A 17,440-nucleotide genomic window follows, 5' to 3' on the forward strand; every position below is an offset into this window, starting at 1 on the left:
TTTAGTTATTGTCCCTTCGACCGCCAAGGACATTGGAGTAAAGTTGCAACCCAGAATCTGATGACACTGATGTGATGGTGGGATGCCCAGGCCCAACGGTGTAAGACGGACCAATTCCGAGGCTGAAGGAGCCGGTAGTCAACCACCGACTGGGTGCATTAAGCCTACCATTACGACAACACCGGGCAATAATCAAACGCCACGCCTTGGGCTATAGCGAGTAGGATTGCTGAACCAAGGTTCTGGTTAGAAATGGCGATACCACCTCACAGCGTTGTTCTTCGTATTCGAGGTTGGGGATGGTCAGCAGGTTGTCAGATGGAAAGCCAGGTTCAAGAGATGTAAATGAGAATATATATTTCATCTTCGGGACCGTTGCTGTCTCATGGAAAAAGTCGGTAATTATCCGGGATAAAGACATAACAATGCATTTTCGATCTGTTATTGAACTGTTGGCGATGTCGTCGTTGGCCGTGACGGGCGCCTCGGCGGCGTGCACTCGTAAGTCTCTGTCATATCTTCTTGGCTTGGAGTTCTCATAGACTGACTCCAGCGGCGAACAGCGATCCCATCCTCCAGTACTGCCACTCCGACTCCGACCCCCAGTGTCACTCCCGACTGCGGTGGCGACCAGTCCATCGCTCTTTGCTGTATGAACTTGGCTCCTTGGTCCACCAACAGTGGAATCTGGGGAGGTGCTTGTGGTTACTATCCTGCTGATCCCAACGAGAGGGTCGGGGCGAGGTGTATTACCCGTGAGTGCAGTTTGATTGATGAACGTTGGTTGAAAACTATGTGACTGACACATGATAGGTGCTCCTGGCACGAATTGCTTTGGCAGTCTCCTTGCAACTTGTTGCGCTGGGTTCATTGTAAGTGCCTGTCGTCGATCGACTTGCGGAATTCATGCTGATAATTTTTACCCCTTTGCCTCTATAGCCAGGACAGTGTTCTCTGGGTACTCGTTGCACATAACTGGGTAGCAGTCGACGTGGAGAGATGTACTGAAGAAGAAGGAGGTCAGAAAATACCAAACTGGAATGACATACCAAGACTGCTCTCTCGCTTGTTGGGTCATGATTCGTTTCAGATCAGCTCCGATCATATCACATGCAATAGCGAATGATTCCCAAAGTTGAGAAAGGGAAGCATCGAAAGTTCCGTTTCCCAAACAAGAATTGTTGTCTTTATGCGCCCTAGCACAGACGGCATGAATAATCACCAGAACAAGCCGTAAAGATCTCAACTGCCTGTCGTTCATCAACCCGCATAAACCGCAGGAACCTGAACGAAAGTACAAGAAGTGAGAAGATAGCATCTTATTATCTGCCGTCCTCCTCGACATCTGATATCTGATATCAGCTCAAAATAACACGCCGAACCCGTCTTAGTCCTTTTCAAACATGCCAACGCCAAACGTGGATGGTATCAGGTCCGCACACCCACCCCAAAGTAAACCCCTCCAACGCCGCCCAATGTAAAGCAAAATAAAGACCGAGAAATCGCTGCAAACCGGAACAGAAGGCCACAAGACTGTTTACTGCACCTTGGCCAAGATAGCCTTCTCTCTCTCGCTCTTGCGCTTCTCAAACTTCTTGGCCGAGTGTTTCCGTTCGTTCTCCTCTCTCCTCTTGATGGCCGCCAACTCCTCGCGCTTGATCTCGCCCGCCTTCTTGATGACCTTGGGCACATGTCTGTGACGGCTGATGCGGCGGATTTCGGGCATATGGCCAAACCTTTCGGTAAGAGCCTTGTTGTATTCGAGGGCTTGTCGCTGCTTCGTCGACTTGACTCCACTTCTCTCTGAGGCATTTGCGCGCCACAAACGGAGGTTGCCGTCGTCACTGCCGCTGATGAGGTACTTGGAGTCCATGGTCCACATGGTCCTGAAGACTCTCTGCATTCTCTTGGTGTGGTACATGTCGCGGGATGAACCTTGGTCGCGCTTGAAGATTCTGATGGTCCTGTCGTAAGAGCCAGTAACAAGCTCCTCACCGGTAGGCGAGAACTCAACATCCATTACAGCCGCGACGTGCCCCTTGTGGATGTTTTGAGCCTTGTTGAAGTTTCTGGCATCGAATACGTAGACATTATGGTCTTCCGAGGCCACGGCCAAGTTCATGGCCTCCATGGGGTTGAAAACAACACGGTTGGCCGCAAACTTGAGCACTGTCTTGACAACCGGCATGTTTGTTCGCAGATCGAACAAGATAACCGACCGATCTGTTCCGACAGACGCAATGACGGATGTTTCAACCTGATTGAAGCACACATCGGTAATGGTATCTGTGTGGTTGGGCCACTGGATGGTCTGGGCGGCTGTGCTCTGCTCAAGATCCCACACACGGATGCAGCCGGCACCTGAAGAAGCAGCAAAGACGTTTCCTGTCCGGTGGACCGAAAGAGAGGTGTAGGGGCCGCCTTCTTGCCATGATGCAAGAGGAGATGTGTTGTCGGAGGCTGGTGTGTAAGGGTCCCAGAGCTTGATACCGTCGGTCGCGCAAGACAGAAGCTTCTTGTCGTTGGTGAAGGTCAATCCCTTGACGACATTGTTGTGGGCCGATGCCTTCCAAACCTCCTCCCGCGACGTAAGATCCCAGACCTTGACGATGCCGTCACCGGAACCGGAAGCAACACTGCTGAGAGAGTTCTTGTCCTTGCACATGCTGTAGATACCCTGTACGTGACCGCTCCCTAACTGTCCCAAGAAGGGCTTGGCGAACATGCGCTCCAACTTGACAGCATTGAGGGCTCTCTGATATTCTCTGGCTCTCTCGAACGGATGGATTTCGGGGGCTAAGTTTCGGGGGGCGCGCTGGTTATCGGAACCAGGGGCCTGTTGGACCGTAGTCGGCCGAGTGAGGGCTTTGATCTGTTATGCCTATGTTAGCAGCCACAAAACCAGAGGTTGAAGCTATTCCAAGCTGCTAGCAGCTCTGAAAACATTCTGCCATTTCGCCGTACCTTCATGATTTGTTCCCTGTAGCGGACTGGTAGTGTATCGTTGATCGCACAAAGTGGTGGAGCGTGTGGTTGGTATTATCACCGAAATAGTCTGCTCGTGGACAAGGATGTAGCGGTGAATTCGGAACAGATGTTGGACAGGTAGATGCTTCTTTCAATCGCCTGCTCCAAAGTCCAGGCGCATCTCGAAATTTTGGCGGGGTCTGGAGGCAGAATGCTCACCGCCCGCTATTGGTCAGCCACACCAGCTCCCAGCAACCGATTGGCGCCACAATAAGGTGGACCTGCCAAGGCTGGATGCCGCTAGCTCCATTACGTCGCAAGCACGGCTACCTAGCTGACCTTGCAGGGGTGGACTGGTGGTGAGGCGGCGGGCATCCATCCAGGTTGGATTTGGAGAGCTGCAACCACGACTGCTTCCCAACGCTATAACCAATACCAACAGCATCCATTTCACGAGCCATATCCGCGACGACCTTGCCGTACCATCTTGATCAACCGGGGACTCTTAACTTACAATCACCCCTTTCCAACCAACAGCATCCACGCAACACGCAGTCACAATGGCGCAAGGCGACTCCGAGAGGGTGCGCGAGGCTCAGAAGCTCGCCCCAGTCAACCCCCAGAAAGCTATCGACCTTTACAAGGAGATTATCTCCCAACCGCCATCCATAAACTCCGAGGCCGCTATTCGGGAATATGAGACTGCCCTTATCAGCCTGGGAGAGCTCTACCGCGACCAACAGTGAGCCCCTCGTTGGCAGCCTTCATGCGGGAACTGCTCGTCTGACCCTAACTAGGAACACACACGAGCTCGTGGGTCTCGTAACCACAAGCCGGACAGTTCTGTCTTCGTTCGCCAAGGCAAAGACAGCCAAGTTGGGTATGTAGCTGGGTCATAGGAGGCTTGCTTGTTGACCCGAAACTGACCTCACCCCCCACCAGTCCGCCAGCTCCTCGACCTTTTCGATGCCATCCCCAACTCCCTCGAAACCCAGATCGCCGTCACAAAATCTTGCATAGAATGGGCCACCTCCGAGAGACGAAGCTTCCTCCGACAAAACCTCGAGACCCGCCTTGTTGCCCTGTACATGAAGAAGCAAGCGTACTATGATGCTCTTACACTCATCAACGGCCTCCTCAAGGAGCTCAAGCGCATGGACGACAAGCTTGTCCTCGTCGAAGTCCAACTCCTCGAGTCTAGAGTGTACCACGCCCTCGGCAACATCTCCAAAGCCCGCGCCGCCCTCACCAGCGCTCGTACCTCTGCCGCCTCAGTCTACACCCCCCCTCTCCTCCAAGCCAACCTCGACATGCAGTCCGGCATGCTCCACGCTGAAGATAAGGACTTTCAGACGGCATTCTCCTACTTCATCGAGGCCCTCGACGGCTACCACTCCCAAGACGAGGCCTCCCGCGCCCAGGCTGCGCTGCAGTACATGCTCCTTTGCAAGATCATGCTCAACCTCGCCGACGACGTCAACCAGCTCATGACCAGTAAGCAGGCCCAGAAATACGCCGGAAAGTCCCTCGAGGCTATGAAAGCCATCGCCCGTGCGCACTCTAACCGCTCACTGGAGGAGTACGAGCGTGCCCTGGGTACCTACAAGTGGGAGCTGGCGAGCGATGGATTTGTCCGGAACCATCTGAGGAGGCTGTACGATGCCATGCTCGAGCAGAACCTTATCAAGGTCATCGAGCCGTTCAGCCGGGTTGAGATTGACCACATTGCCAAGATGGTCAGCTTGGACAAGGAGCAGGTGGAGAGGAAGCTGTCGCAGATGATTCTGGACAAGGTGATTATTGGTGTACTGGATCAGGGGGCGGGGTGCTTGATTATTTATGACGAGACGCATCGGGATGAGGCGTATGATGCGGCGTTGGCGACGATTGAAAAGTTGAGCAATGTGGTGGATGTGCTTTACACCAACCAGGCTTCGCTTTTGGAGTAGGTTGGCTTTTCAAGAGGGAAGAGGTGGAATCGCTGTAATATCACTACACTAGGTTAGGGTGAGGAGGTACTTGACAGAGAACGCACTCTTAGAAATAGGGGTGTGGAAATTGAGAATCAAGCGTTGATCATGAGGGGTATTTGATTTGTGATACAGATATGAACAGACAGTGAGTGTACGATCAATGCCAAAGGTGGCCTGGTTTGACGCAACGTAAGAAAACAAAACATTTCATTCATGTGGTATCTTTGACGCTTTCCTTTTCCTCCCATATTCTGATCCTGACAACCATAACCCTGACTTGACCCAACAAACAATGTTAAAAGAAATAAAAAAAGAAATAAACAGCAACCTTGGTATCTCCCTGTTTGGTCCGTTATACTACCCAGCAATATTCCTTTATTCCTCTTCCATCTGATATCCTGACTTGCATATTTCCAACACTTTCTCAACTATCCCAACAATCACCTCCTGCTCCTCTCTTTCCTCTTCGGCTTTTCAACCTTATACTTCTTCCCCCCACCAGCAAACACCCCTCCAAGGCTAAACCACCCCCTCTTTTTCCTCTCCCTCTCCTTCTTTACCTCCTCCCTTTTCCTCCTCCGTTCCTCCATCCCCTTCCTATCCCGTCTTCTCATCTCCCCTATCAGCACAGCAAATAACATCCGTACAAGCTCCCACTCCGTCCATTTATCTTCTTCTCCTCGGGTGTGCAAGACAACATGTTTGTAGTACTCTACTATCTGCAAGTGCCAGACCTCAATCGTCATTGCTTCTTGTGGTTCCCCGATTGAGGGGACGAGACCGACGTAGGATTTTGAGACGTCGGATAAGGGGAGGATGGGGAGGCGGTGTTGGCGGTGGAGGGTGAGGCATTGGTCTAGGAGTTCCCAGTTGGGAATTCCCCATCCTTTGAGGGGGTCATTTGGGGGGGGAGAGGTGGTGGTGGGGACAAGGGAGGAGAGGAGAGAAAGGGGGTTGGGGAGGGAGGGGAGGGAGAATTTGGGGAAGAAGGATTGGGGGGGTTCTTCTTCTTGCTCTTGTTCATGGTCGTGTTCGCCCTGTTGATGATGATCATGGTCGTCTTCTTGGTTGTAGTCGCCATGGTCATAGTCATCCTCGTGATCGTAGTCACCCTCTTGAGCGTAGGTGCCCTGTTGATGGTGATCGTAATCTCCCTCTTCTTCCTCATCCGAGTAATCCTCTTCCTCAACAGGCTCAAGATCCCTCCCCTGGTAATCACGTTGCCGAGGCTGATACGGTTCATACCGCTGCTGGTCCTGTTCAGACAGAGGAGGGGTAGGCTCTTGGTCCCTGTCTTCACCATCCTCATCGTAATGACCCTGATCAGGCTCCTGCTCCCCAATCGCCTCCCAATCCAGCTCTGACGGCTGCTCCTCCACTTCCCGGCCATACTCATCCCACGTAGGCCCCCTCGGTCTCTGTTCCGGTTCTTGCGCCTTGGCCTGATGAAGTCTCTGTTCAAACGACGCTTTCCCATAGTGCAGCGGCGGTCCCAACTCTTGTGCCCTCCAGCCCTGCCGGTCCTGCTGCTCTCTCAACTCCCGATCTTTTCGCTGCTGAGAGGTATCCGAGAAAGGATCAGCTTGCCGCCCATTCTTTTCCTCTTCACTGGCTTCAGGCTGTGGCTCAGGCAGCTCAGGGTAGCTAACCACCGGCTCCTCACGATGGTTGTCCGCCCCAGTCCGCTCAGCAATTCCACCTTCTCCAGCACCTTGCTTCTGACTCCGAGATTGCCTCGTCTTCTGCGGTGAGTTTGCCCGCCTCTCGCGCGGCAACGGCGAGAGCGTACTACTCGTAAACTCGACAACCGGCCCGGGAGTCTTCCCCTTGAGCGGCGATCGAAACGAGGATTTAGCAGGAGACGCCGCTCGGTTCGGCTCATGTCTCGGGGGCGTAGTTTTTGGACTAGAAAAAACCTCGGCCGAGATTTGTTGACCGTTTTGAGCCCGTACCCGCTGCCGACGTTTCTTTTGAGGCTCAATTAACTGACGGCTTTCCTCAAAGAAGCGGCCGACTTGGCTGTTGTCTGGGTTGAGTACATTGGTGGTGGCCGGGGGGGCTGCTGCTTTGGCGGGCCCTGCCTGTGGTTGGAAGAGGGTGTTTTCTCCAAATTCTCGTCTGCGGGGCGCAAAGTTTCGAAGCTGGGGGATCTTATTCGGGTTCTCTTGAGGCTCGACGGGAGAGGGGAGGCGAGGGGCGGGGATGGGCGGTCGTTCTGGCTCTTTGCCCTTGGCCCAAATGCTCGTCTTTGCTTGATCGGCCGTGTTATCCGTCCGAGAAGTAGATGGCTGAGTTGTAGACGGCTGCGCTGCAGACGGCTGAGATGCAGAGGGTTGCGATGTTGAAGGCTGCAATGCAAATGACTGCGATGTAGAGGCTGCTGTCATCTGCTCCTTCGCCTTCCTCTGACCTTCCGCGATCCTGGCCAACCGCTTCTCCATGATCTCCTGAGCACGAGCAGAAGTGGACCTCCGTCCTCTGTCCTTTTCCTTGCCTTTTAAACCGCCATCGATGCTTTCAAGGCTATCATCATGTGTGCCAGACGGCACCTCCACGTTCTGCGAAGCATTCCCGAAACCCGATTGCTTCTCAGTGACTGCTTCAGCAGTAGCACTTTGATTTTGCTGTTCCTCAATCTCCACCAAATGAGCAAACAAGCTATTATCCGGTTGTCGCAGCTTCTTGCGTTCCTTTTGTTGCTGTTGCACTAGGTTGTTGGCTGGCTCTCGCCGCGATGGCTTGAACAACCCCATACCGGGCGTCTCTTGGCCAGGTAACAAGACAGGCGATGAAAAAAAGCCGCTCAGATTGGTCCTCGCCGGAGCTGGGGTGGGTTTGACGGCCGGCCGCTTGTCAAGCTGTTCCAGAATAGAACTGGACTCTTGTTCGATTTCATAAGCGTCATCAATCTGAGAATTCCGTGAAGAGCGAAGCTGATTTTCTTGGCCATCCCTCTGTTGTTGACGGCTGATACTCCTCCCCAGAGTCGGGATCTTGCTGCTCTGCCGGGACTCAACAACAGGTGCTTTGATCTGCGGGGGCGCCACTCTTGGAGCGAAAGGGGTGACACCACCAGCCTCGAGCCAGAAATCAGCATCATCTTCCTCTTCCTGAGCCGGCTGCTCTGGTTGCTGTGTGTTAACAGGGTCCATAGTGAAAGGCTCCGGTTCAGGCTGGGGTATCGGTTCTTTGGCAGGTAGACGAGTCGCTTTTTGTTGTGGTCTCCTGTCTGTAGTCTCGTGATTTCGACTAGAAGTAAACGAGCCCCGGAAACCAAAATTGCTTGTGCGCGCAGGCTCGGCTCGCTCTTGAGCCCGACGTTGTGCTGGTTCAGCGATCGCAGAATTGGGAGCGCTAACGGTAGCTTCTGGGTCAACCTCAGGCTCACTAAAACGCGCCTCACGCCCAGAACTTCTTCTCCTTGGGGTCTCCTGAAGATCCTCCTCGGGTTCCTCCTCAGGCTCCTGCTCAGGTTCTGGCCTGGGATTCGAAATCCGGGTGGGCGACAAACTCTTGGCTGTTTCGGCAACAAAATTCTTAACCTGCTGCAGTCCTCTAAACCAAGGTCGGTCCTGCTGCTTCTCCTGGGCGGTGTCAGTACGCTGTGGCGACGGGGAGCGGGTGGCTCGGGGCTGTGAGATAAAGGGCGCGGGGGACTGGCTCGACTTCTCAAACGATCCCCGAAATGGACTCCGCAGTACACTGTCTCTCCCTGGGGGCGAGGGCGGATCGGATGTCACAAGCTGCAAAACTCGGCCGGCACGTACTATGGGTGAAAGGCTAGGCCGGGGCTGCGATCCTGGGGGCGCTAGATTTAGTGACTGTACATTCAAGTCTGTTCTCGGTAGAGGTGCCACGTCCGACAGCTGATCGGCTGGGGTTTCGTTCGACTTTGTTCTGGTGTGCTGCGGCAGGCGGGCAACAGGGACCGGCGGGCTAGGGTCACTGGCAGGTGGGGAAGAGGGCATCTCGACCTGAACATTCGGCTGTGCGGGTTGGTTGGGTGAAACGGTCCCTGCATCTTCGTCTACGCCATCGCCTTCAGCCTCGGAGGGTATTGGGGATGGTGTCTCATCAGGTGTCAACAGCCTATTCGATTCAAGGTGGGGGATGGAGTGATTCACTGGTGAAGGCCGCTCAATAGACGGCTGGATTGGGTGGCTCGCGGCCTGCGCTTCCTCTTCCCCTCCATCATTGTCCGGTTCCTCCTCTCTTTCTCCATCGCGCACTTCGTCGTCATGTTGCTCTTCAAGCTGCGGTTCCACGTGTTGGCCTGGAGTTGCAGCGGCATACACTTCATCGGGCAAGGTAGAGAAGGAATCCCCTTCTCCACTCAGGTTTGATGTGTCGGCAGGCGATGGTTCCTGCGTTGTGTTGGCCGAATCTGTCCGTTGACGAGCAGCCTTGCGGATCAACTTCCCGAGTAGTGACTTTGGCTTCTTTATTGGTTTCGGCTTTTCTGGAACTCGGTTCCACCAAGCATCGGAGTCGTCTGCGGGTTCATCCTCGGCTTCGACTTCAGCTCGGATTTCGACCTCACTGGGACGGGGTGGCAATCGTTTGTAAGGCCGTTTGTAAGGCTTGGGTTGCTCCCGGTCTGGTTCTTGTCCTGGGTCATCTTGCTGCTCGGTTGCTGAATATCCTGAGGTCTCGGCCCATTGTCTTTCTGGCTGCACATCCTGGTCCGGCTCGGGTTGCGGAACAGGCCCATCACTGAACTCAAAGTCTGGGTCGGGCCTCGACCTAGAGTACTGTTCTTTCTGTGACGGTTCTTCAGACGCTTGTCTCGGCTCCTCAGACTCATGCCTGGGTTCCTCGCTTTCTTGTCGTGGCTCCTCAGACTCTCGCCTTGGCTCCTCGCTGTGTCGCCTGGGCTCTTCAGAACCTTGCCTTGGCTCCGCGCTCTGTTCCCTAGACTCGTCACTAAAAAAATCAGGATCAAACGATCTGCTCTTCACTTCAAAGGAAGAAGTGTCAGCTTTCTGCACTGGTCCAATGCTAGAACCAAAACCAACCACCTCCCTCCGCAAAACAGCTGCCCTCTCAGCAGCCTTTGCTTCTTGTTGTCCAACAGGGGAGCTGGAAGCAGACTCGCTTCTCCTCTCAGCAGCCGTGTTCTCACCCGGCAAAATGCTGAAATCAAAATCAAAGTTCTTCCGTGGTGGAGTGGGGGATTTTTGAATGCTTTGTCCGAAATCGAGTCCCTCCAGCTGCTCAGCATGAGAAGATGCAGCAGGTTTCTCAGGCCCGACACTGAAGTTGAAATTGGTCTCCCTTCGTCGGCGCACAGAAGGCATTTGAGTGCTTTGCCCAGGGTGAAAACTAGAACCAAAGTCAAATGGCTTCCTTAGCTCAGCAGCTTCCAGTTGAGATGTCCGCCCTGGCCCGACACCAAACCCGAAATCATGCTCTTCCCCTGTCTCTTGTACTGCCTCTTGTGAGCCCTCCCCAGCCGCAGTCCCTCGACCCTGCCTAAGATAGTCGATACCATTTTTAATAATGACTTTTGTGGCTTCACCGAGCTCTTCCTCTTGCTGTTGTTCTTGCCCGGCCATCATACTGGAATTCATCAGAGACCTGAGCTCGGCAAGCGGGACCTCTGTAAAGTCCTCCGCTCCCGCCATGGTATCCTGAGCATCCCCCAAATCTCGAACCGGACTTGTCATGTAATCGCCCTCATCGTAATCGTCCTCGGGTCCATCGTGCATGTCGCCCCACTCGCCTTGTTCATCGAAATCACCTTCGGAGTGCTCGGGTTGTGGTTGTTGTTCCGGCTCTGGGGACGGTTCTGCTTCAGGCTCGGGTTCTGGTGCTGGTGATGGTTCTTTCGGGGGAGATCGATTGCTTAAACTCGTCCGGAGTCTCTGCGCGGCAGGCGACGAAAGGGTCCCAAGCCAGATATCATCCTCCATGTCGCCTGCACCATCATCATCGTGATCCTCCCCTGCCGTGAATTGATCCTGGCCGAAAAAGTCATGTTGTACTGGTGGTAATCTCGAAGCGTTGTCCTGTTGTAGTATTTCCGCAATGCTGCCCATATTCATCTCGGCAGGAACGTGACTCTTCCGCGGCCGTCCTCTTTTTCTCGGCTGGGTATCCTCTTTTGCGGGTGTCATCGACTTTCGTTTCGCCGGCCTCTTCAACAGGCTGACGGGTCCCGGCGTCGCCTCGATATGTTCCAGCGCATCTTCGTCTAGTGGCTGCTGCTTCTGAGGGGACTTTTGTGGCGATCGAGACGTGCCTCTCGCAACAACAGCCTTCGCTCCCGGTGTACCAGGTCGTTTTCGTCGCGTCGTAGGTACCGGCGTCCCAGATTTCCGTGGCCGACCTCTCCTCCGCGGCGTCACTCCCTCATCATCACTCAGACCGTGCACCGGCACCACGGTAGTGGTAACATCCCCTCCTCCCCTCATAACTCCCCGTTTCGGCGTCGGCGATTGGAAAAGCCGGCGCTTTATGCCCTTTGTATTCCTCACCTCGTCCTCAGCCTGGACAGTCACCAGCAGCCTCTGTGGCGAAACGGGGCTGCCAATGTCGAGCTCAAAGGTTCGTTTCCTAGGCGATCTCGCAATGGATAAAAGTCGCGCGGCGGGTTGGGCTCGTGGTTTGACGCGCGACGGCGGCAGCATCGGTGGGCTGAGAATCGGATCTATTAGCGGGTCGGGTGAAGATCCCAGGTTCAGCGTTATGGTGTGTTCTTCATCCATGTCCGCGGTCGTCGCAAATTTGCCGCGGGCGAGGGCGTCCAGAAATAATAATCATGGGGGCAGGGGCAGACGCATGGACATGCAAGCCCACGACCTGCGTGTGTGTGTGTGTGTGTGTGTTGTCTCTCCCCTCCCAAAAAAAATATGCCAAAATTTAGACACCACCCCGCCTAATGAGGGCCACTGGTTAACGCGTCGATATAATGGATATGGGATGGAAATGATGGTTTGAATGCGACAAGCTGCGCTTCCTATCGGTGTGTCCTGTGCGCGCACAGTTACATCCGACCAGGTACCAACCGTGTCTGTTTACTTGTTGCCTGATTAGGCTAAGCCTTTTATGGATTGCTCCAATCAAAACATGTGGCTGTCTTCGACAAGAATACCCCAGGTCTTGGCCAAATTTCGGGATAACTTTATGCCCTCTTAATGCCAACGGTGCAGACGTCATTGTCAGCACTTCCATATCCCCCTCCTTTTCTGAAAAGATGCAGATGCGGCCACTTTCTCTTCTTGCAGCAACGCTAGAAAATGGGAGCCCAAAGCTGAGCAAATCATTTATTACTAATCTTTGTCGCATCTTGAAGGTCTCGAGAACTAAAGCGCGCCCTTCGAGTTGTTCTTCAACATGACGTGATGGGGCTAATGGCGCAACCGGCTGTGTAAGTGGTGAATCGTGTGTTTGACAGCATTTGAATGTAGCATTGCTTGATAATATCGAGAGGGTAAACCTTTATTTCTAGACAGAATCATAGAATATATATACCTTGGCATCCTCATCCATAGGATCCCTTCTGATCATCATCTCAACATCCATCTCTGCCACCCACCGCACATATCCCAAGACAGCCCACCTCACACCTCACCACCATGGCCATCGACCACCTCCCCCCCTCAGGCGACGTAACCGCCCCCCTCAACTTCTACTCCCCCCCTTCCGACAATTCCCCCCCTTCAACCTTGCCGACCTCCCCCGACTCCCCAACTCCCCGAAACTACGGCTCAACCCCCGTCCCAACCCTCATCCACGACGCCCGCCCCAACCTCGCCTCCTTCACCTTAGACCGTGACTCCTTCCAAATCCTCACCTCCCAACCCCCTCCCACTTCTGAACCCTCCCTCTTCACCTCCGACACCTCCATCAAAACCCACTACTACCCCGAAATAACCTCCCTCCTCCTCTCCACCATCCCAAACGCAACCCACATCCTGATATTCGACCACACTATCCGCCTCCCCTCCCCATCCGCCCCCGAACCCCCGTTCAGCGCGTCCACATCGATCAAACCGCCCTATCCGCCGCCCAGCGCGTAAGGAAACACCTCCCCCCCGACGAGGCCGACAAAATCCTCTCAACCGGCACCCGATACCGCATCATCAACGTCTGGCGACCCCTCAATGACGCACCCCTTGAATCCTTCCCCCTCGCTTTTGCCTCCAGCGCAAGTTTACGAGATGAGGAAGTGGTGCCGGTAGAGCACAGGTACACCCAAACGGGCTACATAGGGCAGACGGCCGCCATTGCCCATCATCCTGATCAAAAGTGGTATTACCTTTCCGCGATGCAGAACACCGAACGGATTCTCCTGCAGTGTTTTGACTCGGAGGCGCTAAAGGAAAACAGCGAGGTCAAGGGGGGGAGGGTGGCGCACTCGGCGTTTGAGGATCCACGCACCAGACCAGAGGCCGAGGGGAGGAGGAGTATCGAGGTGAGGGCTTTGGTTTTTGGTCCTTGAATTTATTGGAATTTGGAAGGAATCAGCAGGCGGAGAGAGGAATCTCGAAACAGAGAGTGGGCGAGTAGCATGTCACGGTTTGGAGCAAGCAAGTTAGAATGAATTGATTTATTCCATGTGAACTGATAATAATTCGGTGAACTAATCAGTCCGCCGCTTCCGCTGGGGTATTGCAGTAGATGCCCGTGATGCCGCCCGCAATGTTATGAAATAAAAGAAAAAATCCAGCCCGATATATAACCGCCCAACCCGTAACTCCCTCCCGAAAACTCCGTTTCATATGCCCATAAGTAGTATGTCATGTGCAACTTTCATCCACCAGATATGATAGGTGGCGCAAAATGTCCGCATCCCAGATTAGGAGACTCGATGTTTCTCATTCCTCCTCTAACCGCCCCGTCCACCACGTCCTCCCTTCCGACTGCTGCTGCGGCTCATAGGAACACCATTGGCACTGGATTGTCGGCTCATTGGCACTCCTCCAAAACCCTTGGCTGGCGACTGGCCTGGTGTACCTCCATGACCTGGACGCGGGGTGCTGCTCCTTTCGTTGCTCATAACAGGCTCGACTGTATCTGGCAGCACCGGAAGCCCGAGGCGCTTGCGCACCTCGTTCTCCGAAGGCCTTTCGCCCTGAAGGTAAGCAACAAAGCGGTGGTCTCTAGCTGGGAAAGAGGCAGCTTCGAGGAGCTTGCGGCTTCCATTCTCCACAGCAAAGCTCGATCCAGGGCCATTGGCCTGCTCATACTGCTTGAGGGCTTGCATGACCATCATATCACCATTGACGTCGTCGTTAGCGAGGCTGTTGGTGGTGTTGTACTCAAGTCTGTTGTGCCCCTTGATGTATGTGGATGGGAATGTGGCTGGGAGTTTGGGGTCTGCAGCAAGCATCCTGTCGAAGTTGCCAGGAAAGTCAAAATTGGCGAGCAACTCCATTCCCATGAGCTTGTCATCCACGAAGTTGGGATTGTTTGAGCCACGAAGTCCGCTGCGAGTCACGTGCGAAATATTGCGCTCCATTGGGGGCGCAGAGGGAACCGAGTCGCCGTCATCGTCGTGCTCGCCGTTGCCGGAGTCGCTACCGTCTGGCGACTGGATAAGACGGCCGTTCTCATCAAACTTTGGCTTATGCGTCAACAGATATTTGTGGGCGGCAAAGGCAGCCGTGTTGTAGGTCATTGAGAGCTCCTTGTCGGTAAATAGCTTGTCGATGCTGTAGATTGGTCCGGTGGTCTTGCGCACTGCTAGGCGGTCGGTTTGCCAGAGAGGCGTGGTATTAGCATTATCTAGAGCTCGTCGCTGGGGGGCTGGGGAGCCATCGTCGTCGTTGTTATTGCGCTTTCGCTTCTTATTGTCCAAGGACATGTCGTCAATCTCTCCTCGTCGCAACCTCGTCGCTCGCTTGGCGTGGGTACCGCCAGGGCTGGCAGGGTTTGTGATGCTGAACTGGTTCGGGTGAAGCAGAAGAGCAGACGAGTCGGAGATTTCCAGTGCCTCCTTCTCCTTATTTAATCGGAATTTTTTGGTGGTAATGGCGTTGATTAGGCGGTCGCGAAGGGTTTGGGAGAGCGCGCGGTATTCTCGGTTCGCTGTCTCGACCTTAAAGGCGTGGGTGTTCATGTACTCAGACACCTTCTTGTCATAGTCAAACTGTGAAAACAAGGTCAATTTTTGACAAAAAGCGACAAAAAGTCGCAACGAAAGTGTTCCTTACCTTGTGCTTCGCTAAAGCGTAGTCACGCTCCTCCATCAAGTCCTGGACCTTGTTCATCCAGTCTGTGAATCTCGGACCGGCCGCTCCAAGGTACGATTGTGGTGTTGTGCTCGCATCGGCGTTCAGCTGGTGGAGGATTTGTTGGTACTCCTCCTCGAGATTGTCAAATGGTCGCTCAGCGTATGGGTCAATCCTCATGACCAGATTTGTGTCCATTTGGATCTTGTGAAGTTGCTCGCGGAAGGTTTGGTCCCTGTCTCTAGCCAGCCTATCGTCAAGCTGGGCCAGTCGATCGGAGATCAACTGGCGGCGCTTGTCTCTCTTAGACTGTGTTGCTTGCGCTGATGTTCCAACCGGCGCAACGGCCGAGGAAGGGTCTGTCGTAGCCATTGCGAATGCGACTCGAGGTGTGAAAGCTCTTGGTGGTCGAGAAACAAAGAGAAGCAGTCGTCACTCTCGAGACCAGTGTCGGGTCGATCGCCGAACCTGACAGGTTTGCGTCTGGCGAAGAAAAGGTGCAGAATTGGTCGAGATTTGTATATATCAGAGAAACTCTGGTATCAGAAATGAACTGGAGAAGGCCGTGATCATTGTATGCAAAGTCGACCTTGTTGACCTTGGTGTTGTGTGTCGGGTGACCGGTTCGAGAAGACAATAAGTCAAAAAGAAAGCGCCTTGCGCTGGACTGGCGGCAACCGACGGAACGGACTGGCTGGCCTGCTATTGTCACTGTTCTCCCAACCCCAGCTGTCAACTGTGGCTTGCGCACGGTTTTCTTGTATGCAAACCGCAATGCTGTGGCTTGAAACCAGGAACACCAGAGCTCTGACCAATCAGATAATGTCTGTCCGGGCATAGCTTTAGAGCCTTGCTCCACTGTGGCACAACTGGCGCCGACTTCTAGTAAGGCTGCTCCGTGTGGAAGACAGCAAAGCTCACACTGTCCGCCCGCCAGAAGCTGCATTCAACAGGCAAGTGTTGTGTCACTCAGCCCACCAGCCTAAATTCAGAGAGATCTCACATCAACTCGATATTTTGAGAGGGACTCGGTCAATAGCTCAATACTCGACCGATATTCAAGCCCCGGACAGCTTTTTTTATACTAACTTCATAACACATCTCTGCAAAGGCAAAAGCAGAATCCAAATTTACCCCTCCTCCAGGACCTGCAACGCCACTTCGTCGACCTCGATTTGACGGACCAAAGCTGGTTAGGGAGACAATACCACCAACAAAACAACATCTTGTTAGCCGGTCTTTGGGTTTTGACCCTGAATTGACTACCACCAACCCGCCACTAGGCTTAACATTACCCTCACATATCAACATTCAAGATGGAGCACCTCTCAATACATGACCACCAACACGGCCCTCCCCCCCCTGGAATGATGCCGCAACCACCTCAACATCCAGGCGGCCCTGTACCCCAGGGCATGATGCCCCCGGGACTCGGCCGCCCTCCCCAGCCCCAGCAGTTGCCAGCCCAGATGTTTACCACTGCTGCTCAGCTGTTGGATCTCACAGATAGTGTGTTCTCCTGTCCTCTCTCACTCACACATGAGTTCTAAACACCTCACAGAAAAACTCCTGATCTCCCTCCGCGACGGCCGTAAATTGATAGGCATCCTCCGCAGCTGGGATCAATTCGGTATGTACATCTCTTGAACTATGACGACCCCAAGCCCAAGGAATAAGATATACTCAACAAGCCAAACAGCCAACCTCGTCCTCCAATCCACAAAAGAGCGCATCTTCGTCCCCCCCGTCCTCTCGGAAAAAGAGCCAACCGGCATCTTCGCCGACATCGACCGGGGTACGTTCCTAGTCAGAGGCGAGAACGTGTTGTTGCTTGGAGAAATCGACCTCGACAAGGACGACGATGCGCCCCCGGGGTATCAGCTGGCCGACATAAAGATGGTGGAGAAGCTCGCGAGGGAGAGGAAGAAGGAGGAGAAGGTCAAGGAAAAGAAGAAGACCAAGATGCTGGGGAAGGAGGGCTTTGAGGGGGAGAATTTGGGGGAGATGCCGCTCATCTAAGAGGTGGGGAGGAGAGGAGAAGGGTAAGGGACTGAAAAAGCAGAATATTGTGAAATGCTTACTTTCAGGTTCTTGGGGAAGAGAGAGACCTGTTACATGCTCATGGCTTATGCGTAGATATGACATGATTGAGAAGGATGGTTATGAAGAGGAAGAGCATCTCATGGCGATGGGTTCGTTACTGAAGCAAGAATGGCATGGAAATGAGGACCATATACCATGTCATGGATTTGGTAAAAGTTTATGACATGAATAGCCATCTACCGCGCTCACACTCGGCATCGCAACACCCCTCAACTAGGTACA

The 17,440-nt window shown here is 53.8% G+C and overlaps 6 protein-coding genes across 6 annotated transcripts; 3 read left to right on the forward strand and 3 right to left on the reverse strand.

Moving 5' to 3' along the window:
* The first annotated feature begins 97 nt into the window (after positions 1-97).
* QC764_308000 (uncharacterized protein) lies at positions 98-1,225 on the forward strand. Its single transcript, XM_062945909.1, has 4 exons — positions 98-501; positions 564-755; positions 814-872; positions 940-1,225. The coding sequence occupies exons 1-4, from the start codon at positions 300-302 to the stop codon at positions 973-975; spliced, it is 489 nt and encodes a 162-aa protein (XP_062801949.1). The 5' UTR covers positions 98-299; the 3' UTR covers positions 976-1,225.
* On the reverse strand, positions 1,163-3,137 carry sof1. Its single transcript, XM_062945910.1, has 2 exons — positions 2,965-3,137; positions 1,163-2,875 (listed from the first exon to the last, which is right to left on the reverse strand). Exons 1-2 carry the CDS (start codon positions 2,968-2,970, stop codon positions 1,538-1,540), a joined length of 1,344 nt encoding a protein of 447 aa, XP_062801950.1. The 5' UTR covers positions 2,971-3,137; the 3' UTR covers positions 1,163-1,537.
* Positions 3,138-3,317: 180 nt separating this feature from the next.
* Positions 3,318-5,050, forward strand: RPN6 (26S proteasome regulatory subunit rpn6). The gene is made up of 3 exons (XM_062945911.1): positions 3,318-3,709; positions 3,765-3,847; positions 3,910-5,050. Exons 1-3 carry the CDS (start codon positions 3,528-3,530, stop codon positions 4,914-4,916), a joined length of 1,272 nt encoding a protein of 423 aa, XP_062801951.1. The 5' UTR covers positions 3,318-3,527; the 3' UTR covers positions 4,917-5,050.
* A 106-nt stretch (positions 5,051-5,156) lies between these two features.
* On the reverse strand, positions 5,157-11,647 carry QC764_308030 (uncharacterized protein; the record flags this gene model as incomplete). The annotated part of the gene is made up of 2 exons (XM_062945912.1): positions 5,157-9,010; positions 9,065-11,647. 2 exons carry the CDS (start codon positions 11,645-11,647, stop codon positions 5,381-5,383), a joined length of 6,213 nt encoding a protein of 2,070 aa, XP_062801952.1. The 3' UTR covers positions 5,157-5,380.
* A 1,848-nt stretch (positions 11,648-13,495) lies between these two features.
* On the reverse strand, positions 13,496-15,988 carry QC764_308050 (uncharacterized protein). Its single transcript, XM_062945913.1, has 2 exons — positions 15,098-15,988; positions 13,496-15,033 (listed from the first exon to the last, which is right to left on the reverse strand). Exons 1-2 carry the CDS (start codon positions 15,485-15,487, stop codon positions 13,771-13,773), a joined length of 1,653 nt encoding a protein of 550 aa, XP_062801953.1. The 5' UTR covers positions 15,488-15,988; the 3' UTR covers positions 13,496-13,770.
* QC764_308060 (uncharacterized protein) lies at positions 15,882-17,346 on the forward strand. The gene is made up of 3 exons (XM_062945914.1): positions 15,882-16,624; positions 16,677-16,745; positions 16,815-17,346. Exons 1-3 carry the CDS (start codon positions 16,432-16,434, stop codon positions 17,132-17,134), a joined length of 582 nt encoding a protein of 193 aa, XP_062801954.1. The 5' UTR covers positions 15,882-16,431; the 3' UTR covers positions 17,135-17,346.
* Positions 17,347-17,440: the final 94 nt, after the last annotated feature.

This window comes from Podospora pseudoanserina, chromosome 3, assembly GCF_035222485.1.
Source record: "Podospora pseudoanserina strain CBS 124.78 chromosome 3, whole genome shotgun sequence".
Classification (NCBI taxonomy): Eukaryota; Fungi; Ascomycota; class Sordariomycetes; order Sordariales; family Podosporaceae; genus Podospora; species Podospora pseudoanserina.

What these genes read in the sequence shown, in the direction of transcription:
- QC764_308000 (XM_062945909.1), top strand. Translation starts at nt 300, where the DNA reads ATGGTCAGCAGGTTGTCAGATGGAAAGCCAGGTTCAAGAGATGTAAAT. An exon ending in CGGGGCGAGGTGTATTACCC is followed by an intron (nt 756 to 813) that starts GTGAGTGCAGTT and finishes GACACATGATAG; the next exon opens with GTGCTCCTGGCACGAATTGC. An exon ending in CTTGTTGCGCTGGGTTCATT is followed by an intron (nt 873 to 939) that starts GTAAGTGCCTGT and finishes TTGCCTCTATAG; the next exon opens with CCAGGACAGTGTTCTCTGGG.
- RPN6 (XM_062945911.1), top strand. Translation starts at nt 3,528, where the DNA reads ATGGCGCAAGGCGACTCCGAGAGGGTGCGCGAGGCTCAGAAGCTCGCC. An exon ending in GAGCTCTACCGCGACCAACA is followed by an intron (nt 3,710 to 3,764) that starts GTGAGCCCCTCG and finishes GACCCTAACTAG; the next exon opens with GAACACACACGAGCTCGTGG. An exon ending in GGCAAAGACAGCCAAGTTGG is followed by an intron (nt 3,848 to 3,909) that starts GTATGTAGCTGG and finishes ACCCCCCACCAG; the next exon opens with TCCGCCAGCTCCTCGACCTT.
- QC764_308050 (XM_062945913.1), bottom strand. Translation starts at nt 15,487, where the DNA reads ATGGCTACGACAGACCCTTCCTCGGCCGTTGCGCCGGTTGGAACATCA. An exon ending in ACGCTTTAGCGAAGCACAAG is followed by an intron (nt 15,034 to 15,097) that starts GTAAGGAACACT and finishes TTGTTTTCACAG; the next exon opens with TTTGACTATGACAAGAAGGT.
- QC764_308060 (XM_062945914.1), top strand. Translation starts at nt 16,432, where the DNA reads ATGGAGCACCTCTCAATACATGACCACCAACACGGCCCTCCCCCCCCT. An exon ending in GCTGTTGGATCTCACAGATA is followed by an intron (nt 16,625 to 16,676) that starts GTGTGTTCTCCT and finishes AACACCTCACAG; the next exon opens with AAAAACTCCTGATCTCCCTC. An exon ending in CCGCAGCTGGGATCAATTCG is followed by an intron (nt 16,746 to 16,814) that starts GTATGTACATCT and finishes CAAGCCAAACAG; the next exon opens with CCAACCTCGTCCTCCAATCC.